This window comes from Peromyscus maniculatus, chromosome 10, assembly GCF_049852395.1.
Source record: "Peromyscus maniculatus bairdii isolate BWxNUB_F1_BW_parent chromosome 10, HU_Pman_BW_mat_3.1, whole genome shotgun sequence".
Classification (NCBI taxonomy): domain Eukaryota; kingdom Metazoa; phylum Chordata; class Mammalia; order Rodentia; family Cricetidae; genus Peromyscus; species Peromyscus maniculatus.
Window position 1 is genome coordinate 61074553 of NC_134861.1, and position 19788 is coordinate 61094340.

At 41.8% G+C, this 19788-nt stretch overlaps 1 protein-coding gene across 3 annotated transcripts in view; it reads left to right on the plus strand.

Moving 5' to 3' along the window:
- Ube2k (ubiquitin conjugating enzyme E2 K) overlaps window positions 1–18816 on the plus strand; it is a 58355-nt gene extending 39539 nt beyond the window's left edge. For 2 of the 3 annotated variants that reach the window (XM_015993445.3, XM_006974610.4), the window contains 4 exons: window positions 6516–6598; window positions 17141–17240; window positions 18157–18285; window positions 18542–18816. In XM_015993445.3, the coding sequence (XP_015848931.1) occupies window positions 17151–17240; window positions 18157–18285; window positions 18542–18616 (294 nt within the window). In that variant the 5' untranslated portion in view covers window positions 6516–6598; window positions 17141–17150 and the 3' untranslated portion in view covers window positions 18617–18816. The remainder of the gene's footprint in view (window positions 1–6515; window positions 6599–17140; window positions 17241–18156; window positions 18286–18541) is intronic. The other variant, XM_076546348.1, reaches the window with a different exon arrangement.
- Window positions 18817–19788: the final 972 nt, after the last annotated feature.

A 19788-nucleotide genomic window follows, 5' to 3' on the forward strand; every position in this document is an offset into this window, starting at 1 on the left:
CTTGATGATCCTCGTGCATTCACCTCCTGAGTGCTGGGATTAGAGGCAGGGCTTTCTACATTCTTGGTGAGCACTCTGGAGCTACATCCCTCGCCCCCTCAGCCAGTTCTAGATGTATTATTCAGCAGTATGTATTGGCATTTTGTGTAACCATAAGCATCTACTCCAGACTTTCTTCATCTTCCTAAAGTGAAATGTGTGTTCATTAAATAGTAATTCTCTAGTGCCCTAGTTCCAGCTTTTATAAACCACTGTTGAAATTCCAGCTGAGGGGAGGCTGAGGCAGGTGAATCTCTGTGAGTTCCAGGCTAACTTGGTCTACATATCGAGTTCCAGGCCAGGTAGAGCTACAAATAGAAGAGACCCTATCTAAATAAAATACCATTCTCCCCACCTCCCCCAAAAAGCAAAGAAAAACCATTGTTCTGTTTTGTCTGTGTCTGTGAATTTGGCTGTTCTGTGTTTATTGTAGAAGACAAATCACACAGTATTGCCCTTGGGTGTCTGACCTTAGCATTTTGTTGCCTCTGTTCATCCATGTTGTCACACGTTCAAATTTCCTCCCTTGTTAATGTTGAGTGTTTCATTCATTGTATGTAAATATTCCACTTTGTTTATCCATTCTCATGAGTGGGCTTTCGATAAATTTATTTGCTTATTTACTGTGTATGTACACACACTCACTCTGTAAATGCAGGTGGACACACTGATGTGCACACACTGATGTCTGTTAAAGGACACACTGTGGGAGTTGTTTCTTCGGTTACTACTTGGGGCCCAGGGATCAAACTCGAGTTGTAAGACTTGGTTTGCAACAACTGCCTTTGTTCTCTGAGCCATTTAGTCAGTCCACGGGTGTTTTGTTTGTTTTGAGACAGTCCCTCTGTGTAACCTTGCCTGGCCTGGAACTCATGGAGATCTGCCTGCCTCTATGTCCCGAATTCTTAGAAGAAAGGTTTGATACCGTGCCCAGTGGGTTTTTGGTTTTGAGAAGGGTTTTCCCTGTGTTGCCTGTGCTGGTCATGAACTCCTAGACCCAAGCACCACTGTATTTTTCATTCCAGATGGAAATGAAAAGGAAGGGAGAAACAGGCTTTACAGCCATTGCATTTTCAGTATTAGACAACAGTCGTGATGACTGTGGTCTGTGCTGTGAATTTCCGTTTTCTGTAATGGCCTTTAGCTCTAAAAGGTGAGAGAACTTGGGCTGAGGGCTGACTTTGAGCATCCAGGTTCCTGAGGACTGGGTAGTCTGTGTGTTAGGTTACTAGACTGAGTATCCTTCCGCGATCCTGATACGGAAGGAGTAAGAACAGCGTATATTACCCCACCCCTCTGTGTGTGAGTGTGCACGTGCTTGAGCACATGTGTGTTTGATTTAGACTCAGCTCTCCACGTTTGGGCATCACTTCCTTTTTCTCACCGGCTCATGTTCTCACCCCTTTGCTTTCATTTTTTCCTGTCTATTTTTGTTATGTTCAGGGTGAACATGGGGCCTCGTGCCGACTAGGCAAATGCTGTGGCCCAGGGTTTCTTCTTGAGGTAATAAAAATTTAGAGCTGGGTGGTGGTGGGAGGCAGAGGCAGGCAGATCTCTGTGAGTTCGAGGCCAGCCTGGTCTACAAAGGGAGTTCCAGGACAGGCTCTGAAGCTACAGAGAAACCCTGTCTCAAAAAACCAAAAAAAAAAAAAAAAAAGTAATTTAGAATTAGATGCTGATGGGCTGGGTTTATATAGCTGTTTGAGCCCCCAGTTAGAATGGCCAACTCACTACTGGACTAGCCAATATAGCTCTTTAATATATGAAAGAAGTAGTAATTACTTTAGATTATTTTTATTTTATGTGTATGGTTTTGTGTGCATATATGTATGTGCACCACATACATGCAGTGCCCTTGGAAGTGTCTTGTGTCCCCTGGAATTGGAGTTAGAAATAGTTGTGAGGGGACTGGGGAGATGGTGTCAAGAGCACTGGCTGCTCTTTGAGAGGGTCTGGATTTGAGTCCTAGAACCCATGTAATGGCTCGTAGTCCTCTGCGCATCCAGGTTCATGGTATCCAGGGCCACCTTTTGGTCTCCCTGGACACCAGGCATACACGTGGTGCACAGACATAAATGCTTGGAAAACATCTTCATACACTAAAGCAGTAAATATCTGAGCCTTTGGCTTTCTTTAAATGCAGTTTATTTTTTAAAAAAGAAACAAACATCTGGGCGCTTGGAAGTGAACCCCCAGTCCTCTGGGAGAATGACCAGTTCTATTAACCACGGAGCCATTTCTCCAGCTCTGAAACTGAATGTTAAATACCATACTGAATATGGTAAATAACTGAATGTTAAAGGAAAGAGTATTTTCTTTCCTTTTAGTGAAGTATTGTCTATTACGGAGTAAATACAACATTCTGAAGTTGTTTTTCATCAAAGTTAATGATGGAATGTGAGCTTGTGTCTCTGTCTAACATGAAGTAGGAACTGTAATATTTAATGAATTGAGAATGAGAGATGGAGACTGTACATTGTAGGAAGAGAGAATAGTACTGATAATCGTTGCTAGTATAACTAAGCAGTGTCTCTTTTCTGATCTATAACAATTTTCTCTCTGTGTATACAATATTCAGATTTTTTTTTTTTTTTTTTTTGAAACAGGTTTTCTCTGTGTAGTCTTGGAGTCTGTCCTTGGAACTTGCTCAGTAGACCAGGCTGGCCTCGAACTCACAGAGATCCCCCTGCCTAACTCACAAAGAGCCACCTGCCTCTGCCTCCCCAGTGTTAAAATTAAAGGCATGTGTCACCACTGCCCAGCAAGCTTTGAATTTCTTACATGGTGCTAATGCATGAAAATAGAGACTTGAATTGGTTTTATTAGTGTATATAGTACTAGAGTACTACAAATCACTTAAATGTTTTTAATTGATGCAGAGTGTGACTCAGAAAGACCACTGTGTCATTGCACTGCTCCCCAACATTGCAGTATTGTGTATTTACGCTGTGGTGTGCATGTGTAGATCAGAGGACAACTTGTAGATTGAGTTCTCAATTTTTACCTTTTCATGGGTTGTGGGGATTTGAATTCGTGCTGTTAGGCCCCACAGCACAAGTTTTGTTTGTTTGTTTGTTTGTTTGTTTGTTTGTTTGAGAGTCTCACGGGCTGTGCATGGTATTATATTCCAACTTTTCTGTGAGTTCCAGGCTAGCCAAAGCTGCATAGTAGAGAGACTGTATCCCAAGGGGGTGTCTGTCCAATTGTGTTGACCGAGTTGGCTTCCCAGAGATAGCCTTTCTCTGCCTCCCAAGTCCTGGGGTTTGAAGTTGGGAAACACCACCTCGGACTGACTCATCAAGACCTTACAATTACTGAGCCTTTTCAGCCACTCTTAGTTTGCTTGCTTGCTTGTTTTGTTTTGTTAATTTGTTTCCTTGTTTATTTTGAGACACAGTTTTACTATGTATCTCTGGCTGCCCTGAAACTTGGTGTGTACACCATGCTTGCCAAGTCTTCTCAGCAGTCCACCTGCCTCTGCCTCCCAAGTGGGCGTAAGATCTGGTACCTGATTTGACTTTTACACTCATTTCAGGCAGGCCTAGAACTCTGCACAGATATTGTGACTAGCCCTCCCAGATGCCGGGACGGGAGGTGTCCCACCCACTTGGCTCTGTTTCTTAACTTCATCCCTGCCAACTTTTTGTTTGTTTGTTTGTTAAGTTTTAGATTTCTGTAAACTTAGTTCAGGAATTAAAGAAATGGAAGAAACATAGGTATTTGGTGGATAGTAGGTGGGTTTAGAACAGTGGCGTGGAAAGCGTGTGGTTGCTTAGGGATAACATAAGGCTCAGGAAAGGCAGAGCAAGAAAGGAGGGAAAAGGTGATAAAAACAATAAGAAAAAAATAGGGGATGGAATGCTGGTGTACACAAACATGTTTTATTAGTCTGTCACTGCTGAATGGGTAGGTGATAACTGAGTGTTTTCTTGAAGAAAAATTGTCTTTATTGGACCATCTAAATTCAAATTTTTTTCACATCAGAATAAGAATTAATTTAACAGTTTCCTTGCTCCATTTAATTTCTTGTTCTGTACATCTATATATCTTCAATAAATATGTATGGGGGTGGGGCTGGAGAGATGGCTCAGAGATTAAGAGCACTGGCTGCTCCTCCAGAGGTCCTGAGTTCAATTCCCAGCAACCACATGGTGGCTCCCAACCATCTGTAATGAGATCTGGTGCCCTCTTTTGGCCTGCAGGGATATATGCAGACAGAACACTATATACATAATACATAAGTAAATCTTTAAAAAAAGAATTGGGCCATCACAAAGTGACAGGGAATGCTTAGTTTCATTCTGGAATAATGAAATTGTTTGGGAACTGGACAGATTGCTCAGTGGTTAAGAGCACTTGCTACTCTTATAAAGAACCCGAGTTCACTTGCCTAAATGCTCTTTCTGGCATCTTTAGCAGTAATTTAAAATTCTGTTTTACAAAAGCTTGCTGTTAGTGCAGCTTTAAAGTTTCTCCACCCTGGAGGCTGAGACAGGAGGATCCTGAGTTTGGGGTCATTATCTTAAAAACCAAAGGAAACAAAAATACTGAATATTTCATTTTTGTCACGAAGGCTGAAGCACTTTAAGATTACAGAGCAGAGGCTGGAGAGATGGCTCAGGGTAAGAACACTGGCTGCTGCCCTTCCAGTGGGCCTGAGTTCAAGTTCTGCATCCACATGGGGGCTCACAACCATCTATGTTGAGATCTGATGCCCTCTTCTGGCATAAAGACATACATGCAGATTGAGCACTCATATACGTGAAATAAATCAATCAATCTAAAAGAAAAAGATTGTAGCTGGGTGTGGTGGAGCACACCTTTAATCCTAGCACTGGGGAGACAGAGGTAGGCCATCTGTTGGCCAGCCTGATCTATACAGTTCCAGACCTATCAGGGATACAGAGTGAGACTTTGTCTTAAAATAAATTATCAAAAATTATAGAGTGCTATGCTTTCCTTGAGATAATTGCTGTTAATTTCAGTGATTATTTGATGTCTTTATGAGTTTAATTTATTGATTGGTTATTAAGTTGGACATTTTTGTGTGTATATTTGTTACAAAGAAATGGTTGCTGGAGGGCTGCCTGGTTCAGCTTGAAGCTCTGGCTGCTCTTTCGGAGAATCGGAGTTCATTTCTAGGCACATATCTTAGGCAGCTTACAATTTCCTGCAATTCCAGCTCCCAGGGATCTGACACCCATTTCTAGCCTTTTCAGGGACCCATCCAAGTGTAGTCAGAGTGCTGTGCATAAGTCCTGTCTGCCTTACTTGACTTTGTGTGAATTTGAAAGAGCTCTTGTTTATCCCTGTGACACAAATTTGCCGTAATTGTCCGTATATACAGTAAGTGTCGGGTACTTTAGACACTGAAGATGCTAAAGCAGGTGGTAGAGACAGAACCTTTCATTAACGACCAGACAAGACAGATGACAGCTGTGAAGTCAGTTATATGCAGCAGGGTGAAGTAAAGGATTCTGTGGGAATAGATTAGGAAGAAGTGAAAAATAATGGAAGCTCAAAGTATGAGTTTAGTGCAGGGGAGGAGAGCATAGAAGAATGGCACTGAGAAAAGAAATAGCACACCAAAGTTCAGGCAGAACACCAGCACCATATCCTTGAATTCCCGGGATAGTGAGGCAGAGAGTCGAGTATGGGATTTAGGGGGATCTGAGTTGTGGTCTAAAGTCAAGCTAATAGCATGATCTTACATTGGACGGATGAGCTGGCCTGTCACAGATAGTCAGGTCAGGAGTGAGCATTCTTTAGAGCTATTGAGAGAAGGTAGGTATCATTGAATACAGTGTTTTTGTAGCCGTGGCGGCATGAACTGTCTATGTAAATCAGGCTGGCCTCCAACTCTCACAGAGGTCTGGCTTCTGGTCCCCCAATGCTAGAATTAAAGGTGTCTGCTACCACGCCCATCTTGATTTTAGTTTTCTTAAACTCTAAAATTAAGTTTCTCAGTAGTGTTAGACATGTATTAGTAGGCCTTCAAATATTTGAATTATTTAATAATGTTTGAGAATAACTTGTATAGAGAAATTAGGACCATTATAAGCCATTAGTACCTATGCATCCATTTTTCTTTAAGCCTGTTTTGTACCTTACCTCATACTTGGGTAGGTATCATTTAATGTCTCTATTTGGTTTTACATGCTATTTTATTGGATTTTATAGTCTTTTATTTTTCACATCTAGCATAATACTAGGTACAGTGTAAACATCTAATAATTGTTAGTTGTGTTTGCATGTAGAATGTACATTAAAAGTTTTAAACATATGTCATTGACCTTTGGCCTACTGAAATCTTTTTTCACTAAATACCTCCTTGGAAAAATGATGCCATAAAAGTATATAATTTCTTTTGGAATATCATTTTCTTCTAGTTCTGTTTTATCTTTACATACTGGGGTTTTTGTTTTGTTTTGTTTTTCCCTTGTTACTTAAAAACTCAAGTGTGCTTTATATTCTAGGTCCGGTTTATCACTAAAATATGGCATCCTAATATTAGTTCCGTCACAGGGGCTATTTGTTTGGATATCCTGAAAGATCAATGGTAAGAGACTTCTGAATTTGCTCTCTTCTCTGTCTCATAGGAGAACCAAGACTAAGAATGTGAAGTGTGTTAATTCTCCAAAACTTAAGTTATACTTTAAAGAGCTGTCATGATCTCAATCAAAATATACTTTCAACTAGGTACTTAAGAGACTTTTTGTAAACTGCTGCTTAAAGTATGGACACTTTTAAAGAAATGTCAGGTGCTAATTTTACATTTTAAAACTTGGGTTCCATTTCTTATTTTGGTAATTTCCTTCCTGTTTAGAAGGTGTTTGTAAGAGACTAAAAATGTAACTTGAAGCTGTCACCTCTCTCGTCGAGTTGTATTCATTGAGCGCAGTTTGGCTCTCGGGTGGCACCAGGTCTTTTGCAAGTAGTATTTTCTTTTACCTAAGTCTTCTTTCATGTCATTTGCTTAGTTACTGTGTTCGTGTATTTTTGAGTTTGATTTTTAAGTTTTAAGTGTGTGTGTGTGTGTGTGTGTGTGTGTGTGTGTGTGTGTGTGTGTGTGTGTGTATGCGCGTGTGCGCACTTGCCCCGGTGGAGGTCAGACGAAGCCTGTAGATGTCTGTGCTCTGCGCTCTCTGGGCCCCAGGACCGAGCTCAAGGTCGCAGTCTCGGGGAAGCAGCAAGCACCTTCGCTTGCTGAATTATTTCACTGGTGCAGCTGCGGGCACAAGCACACTGGTTTGCTTTGTTTGCTTGTTTGTTTTCTCTTCAAGAAGGTTGTGCTGTGCAGCCCACGCTAGCCCTGGAACTGGAGCTCTTTTCTTGCCTTACGCTTCACAGTGCTGGGATTATAGGAGCATGTTCATCGCTCTTGGTAGTGGTTGAGTATTTCAGAGTTCCTGTTTCTCTAGCCTTCAGATTTAAATCCCTATTCCATTTGTGAGGTTGTATTGTTATAAGCATATTTGTGCCCCTTGGCTTTCTTATTTGTGAGATGACACTTATGTTTACTTTACTGGCCTGAGAGAATGAAGTACATTGGTTCATGTGATATATTTAGAATGGAGCCTGGTATATTTTAGCAGTAATTAATGTGATGGACTAGATTAGCCATTCAATGTCCTTACTCATAATTAGCACATAATCTTACTAATGGAAAAACTGTCTAGAATTATAAAATGAAATTGAGGAAGGGAATAGTCACCTGTGATTCCAGCACTTGGAGGACTGAGGTAGGATGATTGTTAAGTCTGAAGCTAGCCTGGGCTACATAGTGAGATCCTGCTCTGGAAGGGGAAAAATAAAAGTATGTGATGTCACCAAACACAGGAAAACAGTGCTGTTGGCAAGAATACGCAGAGCACTGATCTTACAGAAATCATGTATTAGTGTTCAGATGTTTATACTTGGAGCTCTGATCTTACAGAAATCATGCATTAGTGCTCAGATGTTTATACGCGGAGCACTGATCTTACAGAAATCATGCATTAGTGCTCAGATGTTTATACTTGGAGCTCTGATCTTACAGAAATCATGCATTAGTGCTCAGATGTTTATACGCGGAGCACTGATCTTACAGAAATCATGTATTAGTGCTCAGATCTTTAAACTTGTGTTCACCTTTCGAAGGGAAAGAAAGTGATAGTTGGTAGTACTCATACTGCAGTCATGACAGTTAGTAGATGGGCAGTTTGGTTTTTTTTCTGTGACAGTAGGATTCCTGTTTTAGTTTCTTTTTGTTCGAAGTTTCCTGATTTATTTTAGAATATACGTAAGTAGTCACTCTTTGATTTGTGACTGTTTTGCCAGCGTCTTAAAAGTCAAGGTCTCGTGGTTTGGTTTTGTTTTTTCCATAACATTTTTATTTACAGCCTCTTCTAACTTCACGTCTTAGTGATGTCAGTGCATATTTGCATAATTAGAGATGTTCTGTTTTTATTTTGCTTCCAGGAAGTCCATTCTGGCTTTCTTTTCCTGTTTCCACTCCATAACCTGCTTGTTTTTCTGTGTCTCTGGGGTCTCTGCCCATGAGAATGCTGCAGGGGTCAGGTCTAGATTCTCCTTCTCCATCTTTGCTACTCTGAGGTCATATTTTCTCGTTTACAAACTGTCAAGTTACAAATATCCTCCTTATTTTCCTATTATATTTCTTTTTACATTTTAAACTATTTGTGTCTGTGTGAACATGGAATAACAGAGCATGGAGAGAGGCAGAGGTCAGCCTCTAGCAATCAGTACCTTTCTCCCATTAAATGCCTCCACTCACTGAGCCATCTTATGAGCCAGCATATGAGTACGTTCTTACACTCCAAGCTCATGTTAATGTCTACTTATCTGTATTTGAATTACATAATAAACATCTTGAGTGTGTTAAAAACCAACCATCCCACTGTTCCTGGAGTTGGTGATGCACACCTTTGGTAATGTCAGCATCTAGGAGGTGGGGCAGGCAGGTCTTTGTTAGTTAGAGGCTGGTCTGCTCTACACAGCCAGTTCTACTACATCATGAAATTCTTTGGGGACTGGAGAGATGACTCAACAGTTAAAAACACTGGGTGTTCTTCCAGAGAATTTAGGTTGGAATCTCAGCACCCACATGCTGTAGTGCCGTGACATTTGGTGCCCTTTTCTGGCTCAGGGAGCATTAAGCTCACACATGGTACACAGACATACCTCCAGGCAAAACATACCCATACACATAAGTAAACGTAAAGAAACAAAGAAAAATCTTTTGGCTTCTTTCCATAGTCTTCCTCATTGAAGCTCTTAGCAGTTGTACCTCTGGTCAGTTTCTTAGGTGGAAGCCTCATTATGATCTTGGAATTTCATTCTTTTCTTTTTTAAATTTAGACAGGGTCTCACTGTAGCATTGGCTACCCCGGATATTACTCTAGATCAGCCTGGCCTCGAACTCACAGAGATCCACTATCTCTGCCTCCCCATGCTCAGGTTAAAGGCGTGCGCCACCGCACCAGGCTTGGCTTTTCTTTTCTCTGGTGCTGTGTATCTGTCTACACCAATCTGTTAGTACACTTGTGGTCTCACAGGCAGCTTCCCTGCTGTCCTTTGGGTTCCTTTTGTCTGAATGACTGCAGTGGCCTGTCCCTCTCAGTCTCCCTGCTCTACGCAGGCCATTTGCAGCATTATCACGAAAGCTGTGTTCATTTGATAAAGATAGGTCTAAAGTGTCTGTCTGTCTGTCTGTTCGTCTGTGTTTGTGTACGTGTGTATGTGTGCCGTCTGAGGCGTCCTCTCCTACCATATGGGCCTTGGGGATTCAATTCAGGCTGTCAAGCTCTGGCAGACCCCGTTGGTCCCGTCGTCGCCCACCCCCCATCCCTGGTTTTTCATTGTTTTTGCCTTGCTGGTGATTGAACTTTGGGCTGCAGGCCAGGCCAGTGCTGGACTATCGGAGAGTCATCAGTGTGTGTAGGTGGAGTGTGAGCACGGGCCTCGGGCATGCGGGAGGTGAGAGGACAGACAACTTGTGGAGCCCTTCTTCCTCTCCTTCCCGTCGCCTTCCTTCTCTGTCGGGCACGGAGTTGGTTCCAGCCTTGCACTGCGGCCTCTTCACCCGCTGAGCCATCTTGCCGACCCCAGCTAATAGATTTTGAATTTTCATATTTCTGTTTGCCTTTTAGTACTTCCTAAAATAAAATTAATTATACGTATGAAATCCTGAAAAGCTCAGTGAAGTACAGGTTTAATTAGCACTTGTGACAAGAATGAGGTTTCTTCAGATACTTAATTTTTTACATTAGCAAATTTAGATTTTAAAGATTAATATAAAACAATAAAAATATGTGTTATTGCCATCAAAGATAGTTTCTAGGGTTGGCTTTGTTTGGTATTTGTAGCAGTTATTTCAAAGTGTCTTGAGTATCATTAGCCAGTATTGCACCATTCATTCATTTACCTGTCATCTATTTATTTATTAGGTGAGATCTCATAAAGACCAGGCTAGCCTGAAAGACAAAGATCTGTCTGCCTCTCCTCCTAAATGTTGGGATTTAAGTGTGTACCACCATACCTGGCTAGTATTACTTAAAAAAATTAATACCTTTTATTTTGAGAATTTCATAATGTATACACATTGAAATATGATTATATCCCTTCTCATTTCTCCCCTTCAGCTTCCTCAATATCCCCTGCCATCTTTTCCCAACTTCATGTCTTCATGCTTCCTTTTTTATTTATTCATTTATTCATTCATTCATTCATTCATTCATTTATCAGTTTATTTGTTTATCACCAACCTCCTGTCTTTTTTTTTTTGGGACAGGAAGCTACGTTTTAAAAAGTGGTGTGAGAATACAAGTGTATCAGTTATTTTTCTGTTGATGTGATAAAATATCATGACCACAAGCAACTTAGAAATGAAAGTGTTTATTTTATGTTATGGTTCCAGAAGGCAAGAATCCATAATGGCAGGGAGCCGAGGGCAGCAGACAGCCTGCCAGTGCAGCCTCTTACCATTTCACTGGCATACCAGCAAACAGTGAACGGGAAGAGGGGAGCTGCATCAGCTCACTCCCATGACTCTCCTCCAGCAGGGCTCTACATTCTCAAAGTACCGTAAACCTTCCAAACAGCACTCTCAACTCGGGACCAAGTGTTGAAATACATGTCACTATGTAGGACATATTTTCATTCAAGTCGTTACAACACATGAACAAACTCTCAGGCGTGGTTTGCGAGTCTTCCTCCTTAGTTCATGTTAGGCATGTTGCACATTCAGCCCAGACAACTCTGTTGAGTCAACACTTTTGGAGTCCCTGTCTCCTTTCTTGGTAGTTCTTACATCTCCACGTGCACAGGATCACTAATCTTTGAGGCTTCTCCATGAGGTTGCTTATGGATGTTGGTGGTGTATTCTTGAGGTGGTATGTTCTTTTTAGTGTCTGACGGTCCTTATTTCCACTCTGTGAGGACCATTCTGCCCAAATTGGAAAGGAGCGTCCCGAGGGATGGTGGGAAGGGACAGTTGGCTTCTTCCTGACCATTTTTAAGTATGTGGTCGAATTATGTTAAGTTCTTTATGCAGACAGTTTCAAGAATGACTTTTATTAGGTTTTTTCGAGACAGGGTTTCTCTGTATAGCTCTGGCTGTCTTAGAACTTGTTCTGTAGTCCAGGCTGGAGAGGCGATCCGCCTGCCTCTGCCTCCTGGGTGCTGAGATTAAAGGCGCGTGCCACCACTCGTAGCTCAGAATTTTTTAACCTAAAAGATGAAACTTGGGTTTGAAGACTTCAGTTGCCTTCAATAAAATCATAAGATGATTTGTCCTTTTATGTCCGGTTTATTCTAGGTCACATAATGCTTTAAGGTTTATCGGTATGGTAGCATTGTACATGTCACAGATGACATGTTAAGGCTAAACTAAAAACTAGAAGGTTTTGTTGATCCATTCACTCGTCAGGGGAAACTGCAGCTCTCTTTGGGCACTTGTGCATAGTGCTGCTAGCCTGCGTGTAGTGCAGACGTAGTATGGCTGGATCTCTGTTTAATTTTTATTGTATTAGCTCCATGTACTGTTGGAGGAATTTCCACACTGATGGTACTAACTGAATGAGAGTGAAATTTTCTGTACACATCTTTACTAGCAACTGTCATTTTCTGGTTTGGTTTTATTTTGATGGCAAACATCCTTTTCTTTCATTGTTTTTTTTTTTTGTTTGTTTTTGTTTTGTTTTGTTTTGTTTTTTGTTTTGGTTTTTCATGACAGGGTTTCACTGTGTAACCCTGGCTGCCCTGGAACTCACTCTGTAGACCAGGTTCCGAATCTACAGAGATTTGCCTCCCTCTGCCTCTGGAGCACTGGAATGAAAGGCCTGTGCTAGAATTCACTGTTGTGGAATTCGCTCTGTTAGACCAGGCTGGTCTGGAACTCAGAGAACATCCTGTCTTTGCTGGATTAAAGGCATGTGCTACTACTATCTGGCTCAAACACATTTTCTTTCTTTCTCTTTTAATTTATTTTTGTTTTATGTGTATGGGTGTTTTCCCATGGGCATCCAGTCTCCTGGAACTAGAGTTACAGGCAGTTGTGAGCTGCCGTGTGGGTGTGGGGAACCTGAGTCCTCTGAAAGAGTTGAGTACTCTTAACTACTGAGTCATCTCTCCAGCCCCGAACATCATTTTTTAAAAGAAGTAATTTAGTTAATGGAGAGAGGTCTCAGTAGTTAAGAGCATTGACTGCTCTTCTAGAGGACCTGGGTTCAACTCCCAGCACCTGCATGGCAGCTCACATCTAACTCCAGCAGCAGGGGGTCCACACCCTCCTCTGGCCTCTGCAGGCACTGGCCACACCCATGATACACAGACAAACGTTGCGGACAGAAAACTCATCTACATAAAGTAAACAGATTTAAAAAAATAGACAGGTGCGTGCATACATATACACATACATAAAGCACGTGAATTAAGCATGGTTTCCCACACCTGTAATTCTAGCATTAGTTCAAGGCCTCGTTAGGACAGAAAGTGAAATTTTTTCTTCACAATGCTGAACAAAAAAGCAAGGGTGTAAGAAAGTTCTTGGCAGACTTGGGCTTTTTAGCTCTCTTAGCTCATGTTAGAGAGTGCTTGGCTTGGTTCTGTGTTGTAACACCGTCAAAGGAAAACAAGTCCATCAGCCTGTTAGGTTAAGCAGCTGGTGTTGCATGTTTCAGTGTTGTGAATGGTATTCTTCTGTCCTGTTTTGTGTTGCTTTGCTAGTATGGCTCATCTTTATGCTGATAAATTTAGGCTACTTTTAAATGTGAATGTGCCTTTAAACATAACCTTAGAGGGGCTGGCGAGACGACTCAGCAGTTAACTAGCACTGGCTGCTCTTCCAGAGACCAGGATCAATTCCCAGCACCCACATGGCAGCTCACACAGCTGCCTGTACCTCCCGGTCCAGTGTACCTGGCACCCTCATGCAGACACAGCACCTATGAATATGAAAAAAAAAGAAAGACGGGCGGTGGTGGCGCACGCCTTTAATCCTAGCACTTGGGAGGCAGAGGCAGGCGGATCTCTGTGAGTTCGAGGCCAGCCTGGTCTACAGATCAAGTTCCAGGAAAGGCTCCAAAGCTACACAAAGAAACCCTGTCTCAAAAAACAAAAAACAAAACCGGGAAGGAGGGAGGGAGGGAGGAAGAAAACAACCTTAGAAATTTCTTTTTCCTTTTCCTTCCTCCCTCCCTCCCTCCCTCCCTCCCTCCCTCCCTCCCTCCCTCCCTCCCTCCCTCTGTCTTTCTTTCAGATTAAAAAAAAAATGTATGTTTTTGGCCTTTTGGTTTTGTGTATGTGTGTATCACATGTCTGCCTGATGCCTGTGGAGGCCACAGAGTGTTGAAACTCATATACCTGTAGTTACAGACACGTGGAAGCTGCTATAGGGTCTGGGAACTGTACTTGTGTCTTCTGAAGGAGCAGCAAGGACCCTTAATCACTGAACCATCTCTCCAGCAACTAAAATTCCTAAAGAATTAAAATTAGAGTGATATACTCTCCTAAGGAAAGAATTTCCATCTTCGTGTGGTAATGGAAAGACAAGTATGACTATTTAAGGGCGTTTGTTCGGTTATGTGTTCTAACTTATATTTCTTTAAGAGCTTGTTTATTGTATGTGTGGGTGTGGTGTCTGTGTGACGGTCATAGGACATCATTATGGATTCTGTTCTCTCTTGGACCCTTTACCTGAGTTCTGGGGATGAACTTGGGTCTTCAGGCTGGTGTCACAAGTGTTTTTATCTCCTTAGCCATCACATCAGCCTCTGTATGTGCTAAAAATATATTTCCACTCTTGGGTGAGAATTATCTTTGAAGCTCTTAGGACATTGAACCCCGAGGTCTGCTTTGTCAGCTGGGATAGAAAGCTTGGATGACTGAGGTGACTGAAACTGCAGACCAGGCTGGCTTCAACCCTTGGCCTGCTTCTGCTGCCTACAGTGCTCCTGAGAGGAAAGGCTTGCACCACCAACCTGTGCTTTAAAAGCTTTGAAAAGAATGATTGCGTTTTCAATGCTAAGGCAGCATGGCAGCCTGTTTATTGTTTTATTTACTCTATGGTTTTTGATTTTTGAGACAGGTCTCGGTGTAGCCCACAATGCTTTGTGTAGCTAAGGATTCCCTTATAGTCTTGGTTTTCTGTATCTACCACATGCTGGTGTAAAGGTTTTCAGGACTGTGCTTGGCAAGGTCAGCTCCCTCGAAGCATCATGTCAGGTTTTTCTAATTGCTCTAGATTCATTAGAGATAGAAATTGATCAGTTAGAAATTTTCATTCTGATTGCTTCTTCTTCCTCCCTTGAATTAGACAGTCTTGCTTTATCCCTTAGGCTGAATTGGACCTCCTGCTTTCCTCTCCCAAGTGCTAGGATTATATCTATCTTACCGTGCCTGACTTCCCAGAGATCATTGTAGAGAACCATGTATAGTGAACTTTTTTTTTCTTTCTTCCTTTGAGACAGGGTTTCTCAGTATAACAACAGCCTGGCTATCCTGGAACTCACTCTGTAAACCAGGCTGGCCTTGAGATCCACCTGCCTCTGCCTCCTGAGTGCTAGACTTAACGGTGTGTGCCACCACCGCCCGGCTCTGTAGTGAACATTTTACTATATGAAATAGAGACCTATCTTGCACTCGCTTCGTTGGTGGAGAGCTGCTGGTGCCAGTTAGCTTCAATTGTAAAGAACAAGATTTTTCAAATACTATTTTCTGTCATTTTTGTCGGACAATCTGTTCAAATATTCCCAGCTTTTAATTGAGCAGGGGTGTGGTGAGAATATTCATTTCTTAAGTTCCCAAGGCATCAGCTGAGCATTCGTAATACGTGCCGAAAGTCTTAGCACTTGGGAAGACGAGACAGGAGGGACCAGTTCTTTTTTCTGTAGCTAGACTCAGTCCCCAAACTAAGTTCCCTAGTCCTGCTGATGCTGCTCATCAGGAGGGGAAGGACATTGAATGAAACTGACTGCTTTAACACATGCTGTTTCTAAAAGTTATCTTTTTTTGCCTAAACATTTAGGATTGTCTTGTTTTATATATTATCCATGGATACTGCAAATAATCACTGGTTAGCTTTGTTTCGAGACAGAGTCTCACTGTGTAGCCCTGGCTGTCCTGGTACTTGCTCTGTAGATGAGGCTTTTAGGAATTATGAGCTCAACCAGAAAAGACTGATTTAGAATGGTCATTTGTGTGGTTAAAAATTGAGCATCCCGGGAATCGAGTTGTAGCTTAGTGGTAGAGTGTCTTGCCTTCACAAGGCCCTAGGCTGACAGGCTGGTGCCTCAGAAGACTAGACTGTTGGTTCTTCAATACATATTAGCGTTGTAGTTTTTACATTCATTAACATTTCATTATTAGAAGCAAATTTTAAACAAATAATTGCTTTATAAAGTACAAGGTTTTTGTTGTAAATATATTTAGAAGCATTACTTATTTTTATTTCTAACTATGTATATGTGTTGGTGTGTGTATGTGTAGTCTATGTGGGTGCCTCAGGAGGCCAGAAAGCATTAGGTCTCCTGGAGCTAGAGTTACAGGCAATTGTGAGCTGTCCAGTATGGGTGCTGGGACCTAAACTCAGGTCCTCTGCCAAAGCAGTACACATGGGTACCTGTGAGCCTCTCTCCAAACCCAAGTGGTAATAGTTTAAATAAAAATTTGTCCTAGTTTGGAATATTATGGACTGATTGCAGAACTTTTCAAAGCCAATTTATTTGCCCTTCAAAGAGATGGCTGGAGTGATGGGTCAGTGCTCAAAGGCATGTACTGCTTTTCAAAGGACCCAAGTTGAATTCCCAGTCCCTATGTGGAGTGGTATACAACTGTCTGTAGTTGAACTGGAGGGGATCAGCTGCTTCTGGCTTCTGTAACCACCTCTACTCATGTGCACATACATAAATATTCTTATAATTCAAAACAATAAAATTATCCCGGCGGTGGTGGTGCACGCCTTTATAGTCCCAGCACTTGGGAGGCAGAGGCACGCTGATCTCTGAGTTCAAGGTCAGCCTGGTCTACTCTGTTACACAGAGAAACCCTGTCTTGAAAAACAAAACAAAAAACAAAATTCTTGCAAAAAATTCCACAGGTTGTATTAGTATTGATAACTTTAATTATCTCTTTATTAAGAAATGTGGGTAAGGAACTGGAGAGGTTGCTTCGTGGTTAAGAGCATTTGTTCTTGCAGAGGGCTTGACTGCTTCCAAGCATCCTTACAGCTGCTTGTGATCATCTGTAACTCTAGTTCTAGGGGATCCAGAGCCTCTTCTGACCTTCATTGGCACCAGGCACTGTGGTGCACATAACATACATGGAGAAAAACACTCATACACATAAATTCTAAAATGTTTTCTTTAAGGAGAAAACGAATTAAAAATGAAAAGCTTACAAGATAGGTAAAAGTTTCGAGGAGAAAAAGCAAGGTTGGATCCGGATCCGATGATGTGCATTGTCTTAGAAATAGACTCATTGTAAGGATCACATATTGGCAAACATGCATTTGTAAACTCTTGTGTCAGTTCAGAAAGCATACGCTTTGGTTATGTCCTTCAGAGCCCCTTTTAAGAGGGATGTCTCCTGTTTTGAAATGTAGGGCAGCAGCAATGACTCTGCGCACGGTATTATTGTCATTGCAAGCACTGTTGGCAGCTGCGGAACCAGATGACCCCCAAGATGCAGTAGTAGCGAATCAGGTAAGCAGGCCACTTTGAAAGACTTCCTTAGACGTGTGTATGTCGTTTTTAATATTTGATGTCAGCATATGAACAGTCTGTATCGGGACTAAATTTGGAAATGGTTTCATTGGGTACGTGGTAGAGGCTGTTTCCTAATGTATGGAGCATTGCACAGTGAGCACCCGTGTGCTGCCGTCCAGATCTAGTTTCTTTCCCACATGTGTTGCTCTTTCAGATGTCCTGAGTTCAATACCCAGCAACCTCCAGGTCGCTCAAAGCCATGTGTAGTTCGATCCGGTGCCCTCTTCTGGCCTGCAGGGATACATGCAGGCAGAACACTGTATACATAATAATAATAATAATAATAATAATAATAATAATAATAATAATAAGACTACCACACATCTCTTTCAAATTCATGTGGCAAATCTTACTATCTAAAGGACTCTGAGTTTTAAATTTTCTTAAAGCATGATACAAGTTAGGGTTTTTGAGTGTTGTGTTCTTTTTACTACACAGAACAGCTTGAAGAGGGGTGTCTCAGCTTGAGCTCTGCCTAGTAGCATAGTTGGTTATATTTATCAGCCAACATTCATGTAATTTCACATGCTGCTGATTTTATTTAGTTGTCTAATTTGTATACAGTGATTAGAACATCTCAATAATAGTTCATTTAATATTAGATGTTTGTGACGTGTACTAACTCTGTCCTTTCTTTTCACAAAGCTTCATGTTTTGAATGACACATCCGCGGTGGGAAATGAGGCCGTTTGGGTTTGGTCACATGGGGTGCTGGGGACTGAACTGGTGACCCGGCTCTCGCTGCCATTCACTGCTCCACAGCCCCCGTCCCGTCTTAACTAGAGTCTTAGTTGAGCTGCGGTTACCGATCAACTGTATTGTCATGTTAATCGTTTTTTTCCCTTCCGTGTAGTACAAACAAAATCCTGAAATGTTCAAGCAGACAGCTCGACTTTGGGCACATGTGTATGCTGGAGCACCAGTTTCTAGTCCAGAATACACCAAAAAAATAGAAAACCTGTGTGCTATGGGCTTTGATAGGGTAAGTACAGGAGGGACTGCTTTGACTTGCTCGTTCTAACTGCTCCTAGCCTTGGGACAGGCGGGCTAGCGATGCAAAGGAAGTGTAGTTTGGGTTAGTAGTGTTTGGTATTGAAATCAGTACTGATTCTGTTTGTTGACTCCAGTCATTGGTAGAGGAAAGAATGCATGATTTTTTCTCCGTGCAAAACCGTAGTGTTTCCGGAGCTTAGCAAGTGCTTCCGTGAGATGTGATGCTGTTGTCCTCTTCTTTACAGAATGCAGTAATAGTGGCCTTGTCTTCAAAATCATGGGATGTAGAGACTGCAACAGAACTGCTTCTGAGTAACTGAGGCACGGAAGCTGCTGCCAGCCACGCCCACCTCATGAGGAGCACCAACATCTGTTATTTTTAGGATTCTGCATAAATTTCTTTTAAACTGGCATTCTTGCCTAATGATGTTATCTAGGCACCATTGGAGACTGCAAAAAAAAAAAAAAAATTCCCTGCTCTGTAAATAAAGCTAATTAAACGTCTGTGTAAATTTACAAAGGGGAAATACTTTAATTTTTTTCTTAATAGTGTAAAAATTCATTGAGCTAAGCTAAAACCATGGAAAACCATGCTCCGTTAGTGTTTAGCAGTGTAACAGACTAGCGACTTTGCTTCAGGGTTCTGTTGAATAACTAGGGTGACCCTCGAGTGAGTGTCGCCACCGCCGCTCACATTGTCGTGTTGCAGCACAGCTCCCTTAAGCGTTTGAACCCGGATCCTCTGTGCCTGTGACTTTACTTGCATGCTTGTACTTGAGTTCTTAGGACGGGTAGCTGAAAAGACCACCCTTTTAAGCATTAGGAAATTCTTGAATCATGCGATTTATCCAGATTTAGAGATGACCTAATTAGAGCCTTTCGGTCCCTGTGGACGGGTAAGGACGCTCTTATTTTTTTCCCTGTTACCATCCAGAGCTAAGATTTTCATGGTCAGTTTCTCTGTGTTTGGTGGGAACCGTGCTGAGGAAGTGTCCTTGTTCCGTTTTTAGGTCATAGATTTGAAATGTTTTGTCTGAGTTCTTCACTGTGTAAGTAATAATGTAAAAATGGGGCTGCCAATTTTATTTCTCTTATAAAAGAAGTAATACTTGATGTTGCAGTATTCCCAGGTTTAATAAAAGGACCCTACTTAGTTTTTCAGTGAATTTGACATTTTTAAACTGTTGAAATCTTTGGAAACTTGAAGGATGCAGCCAACTGTTTCCATTGGTGTCCGGTGTAACTGGGACTTTATAGTTTGCTTCATCAGACACGTGAGGTGACTCTGCTTGCACTCCCCATGTCCACACATGAAAGAAAGCTGTTCGTGTCTCACTGTACATACTCAGATGCACTTAGGAATAGGCGTGCGTTATAACTCTAGCTTTCGTTATGATGTTTCTGAGAATGTGAGAACTGAAACCTTCCCTTCTCCTGTACATAGACTTCCTGTTCTTAATGACGTCACATCTCATTCTAAGTTCAAAGTTTG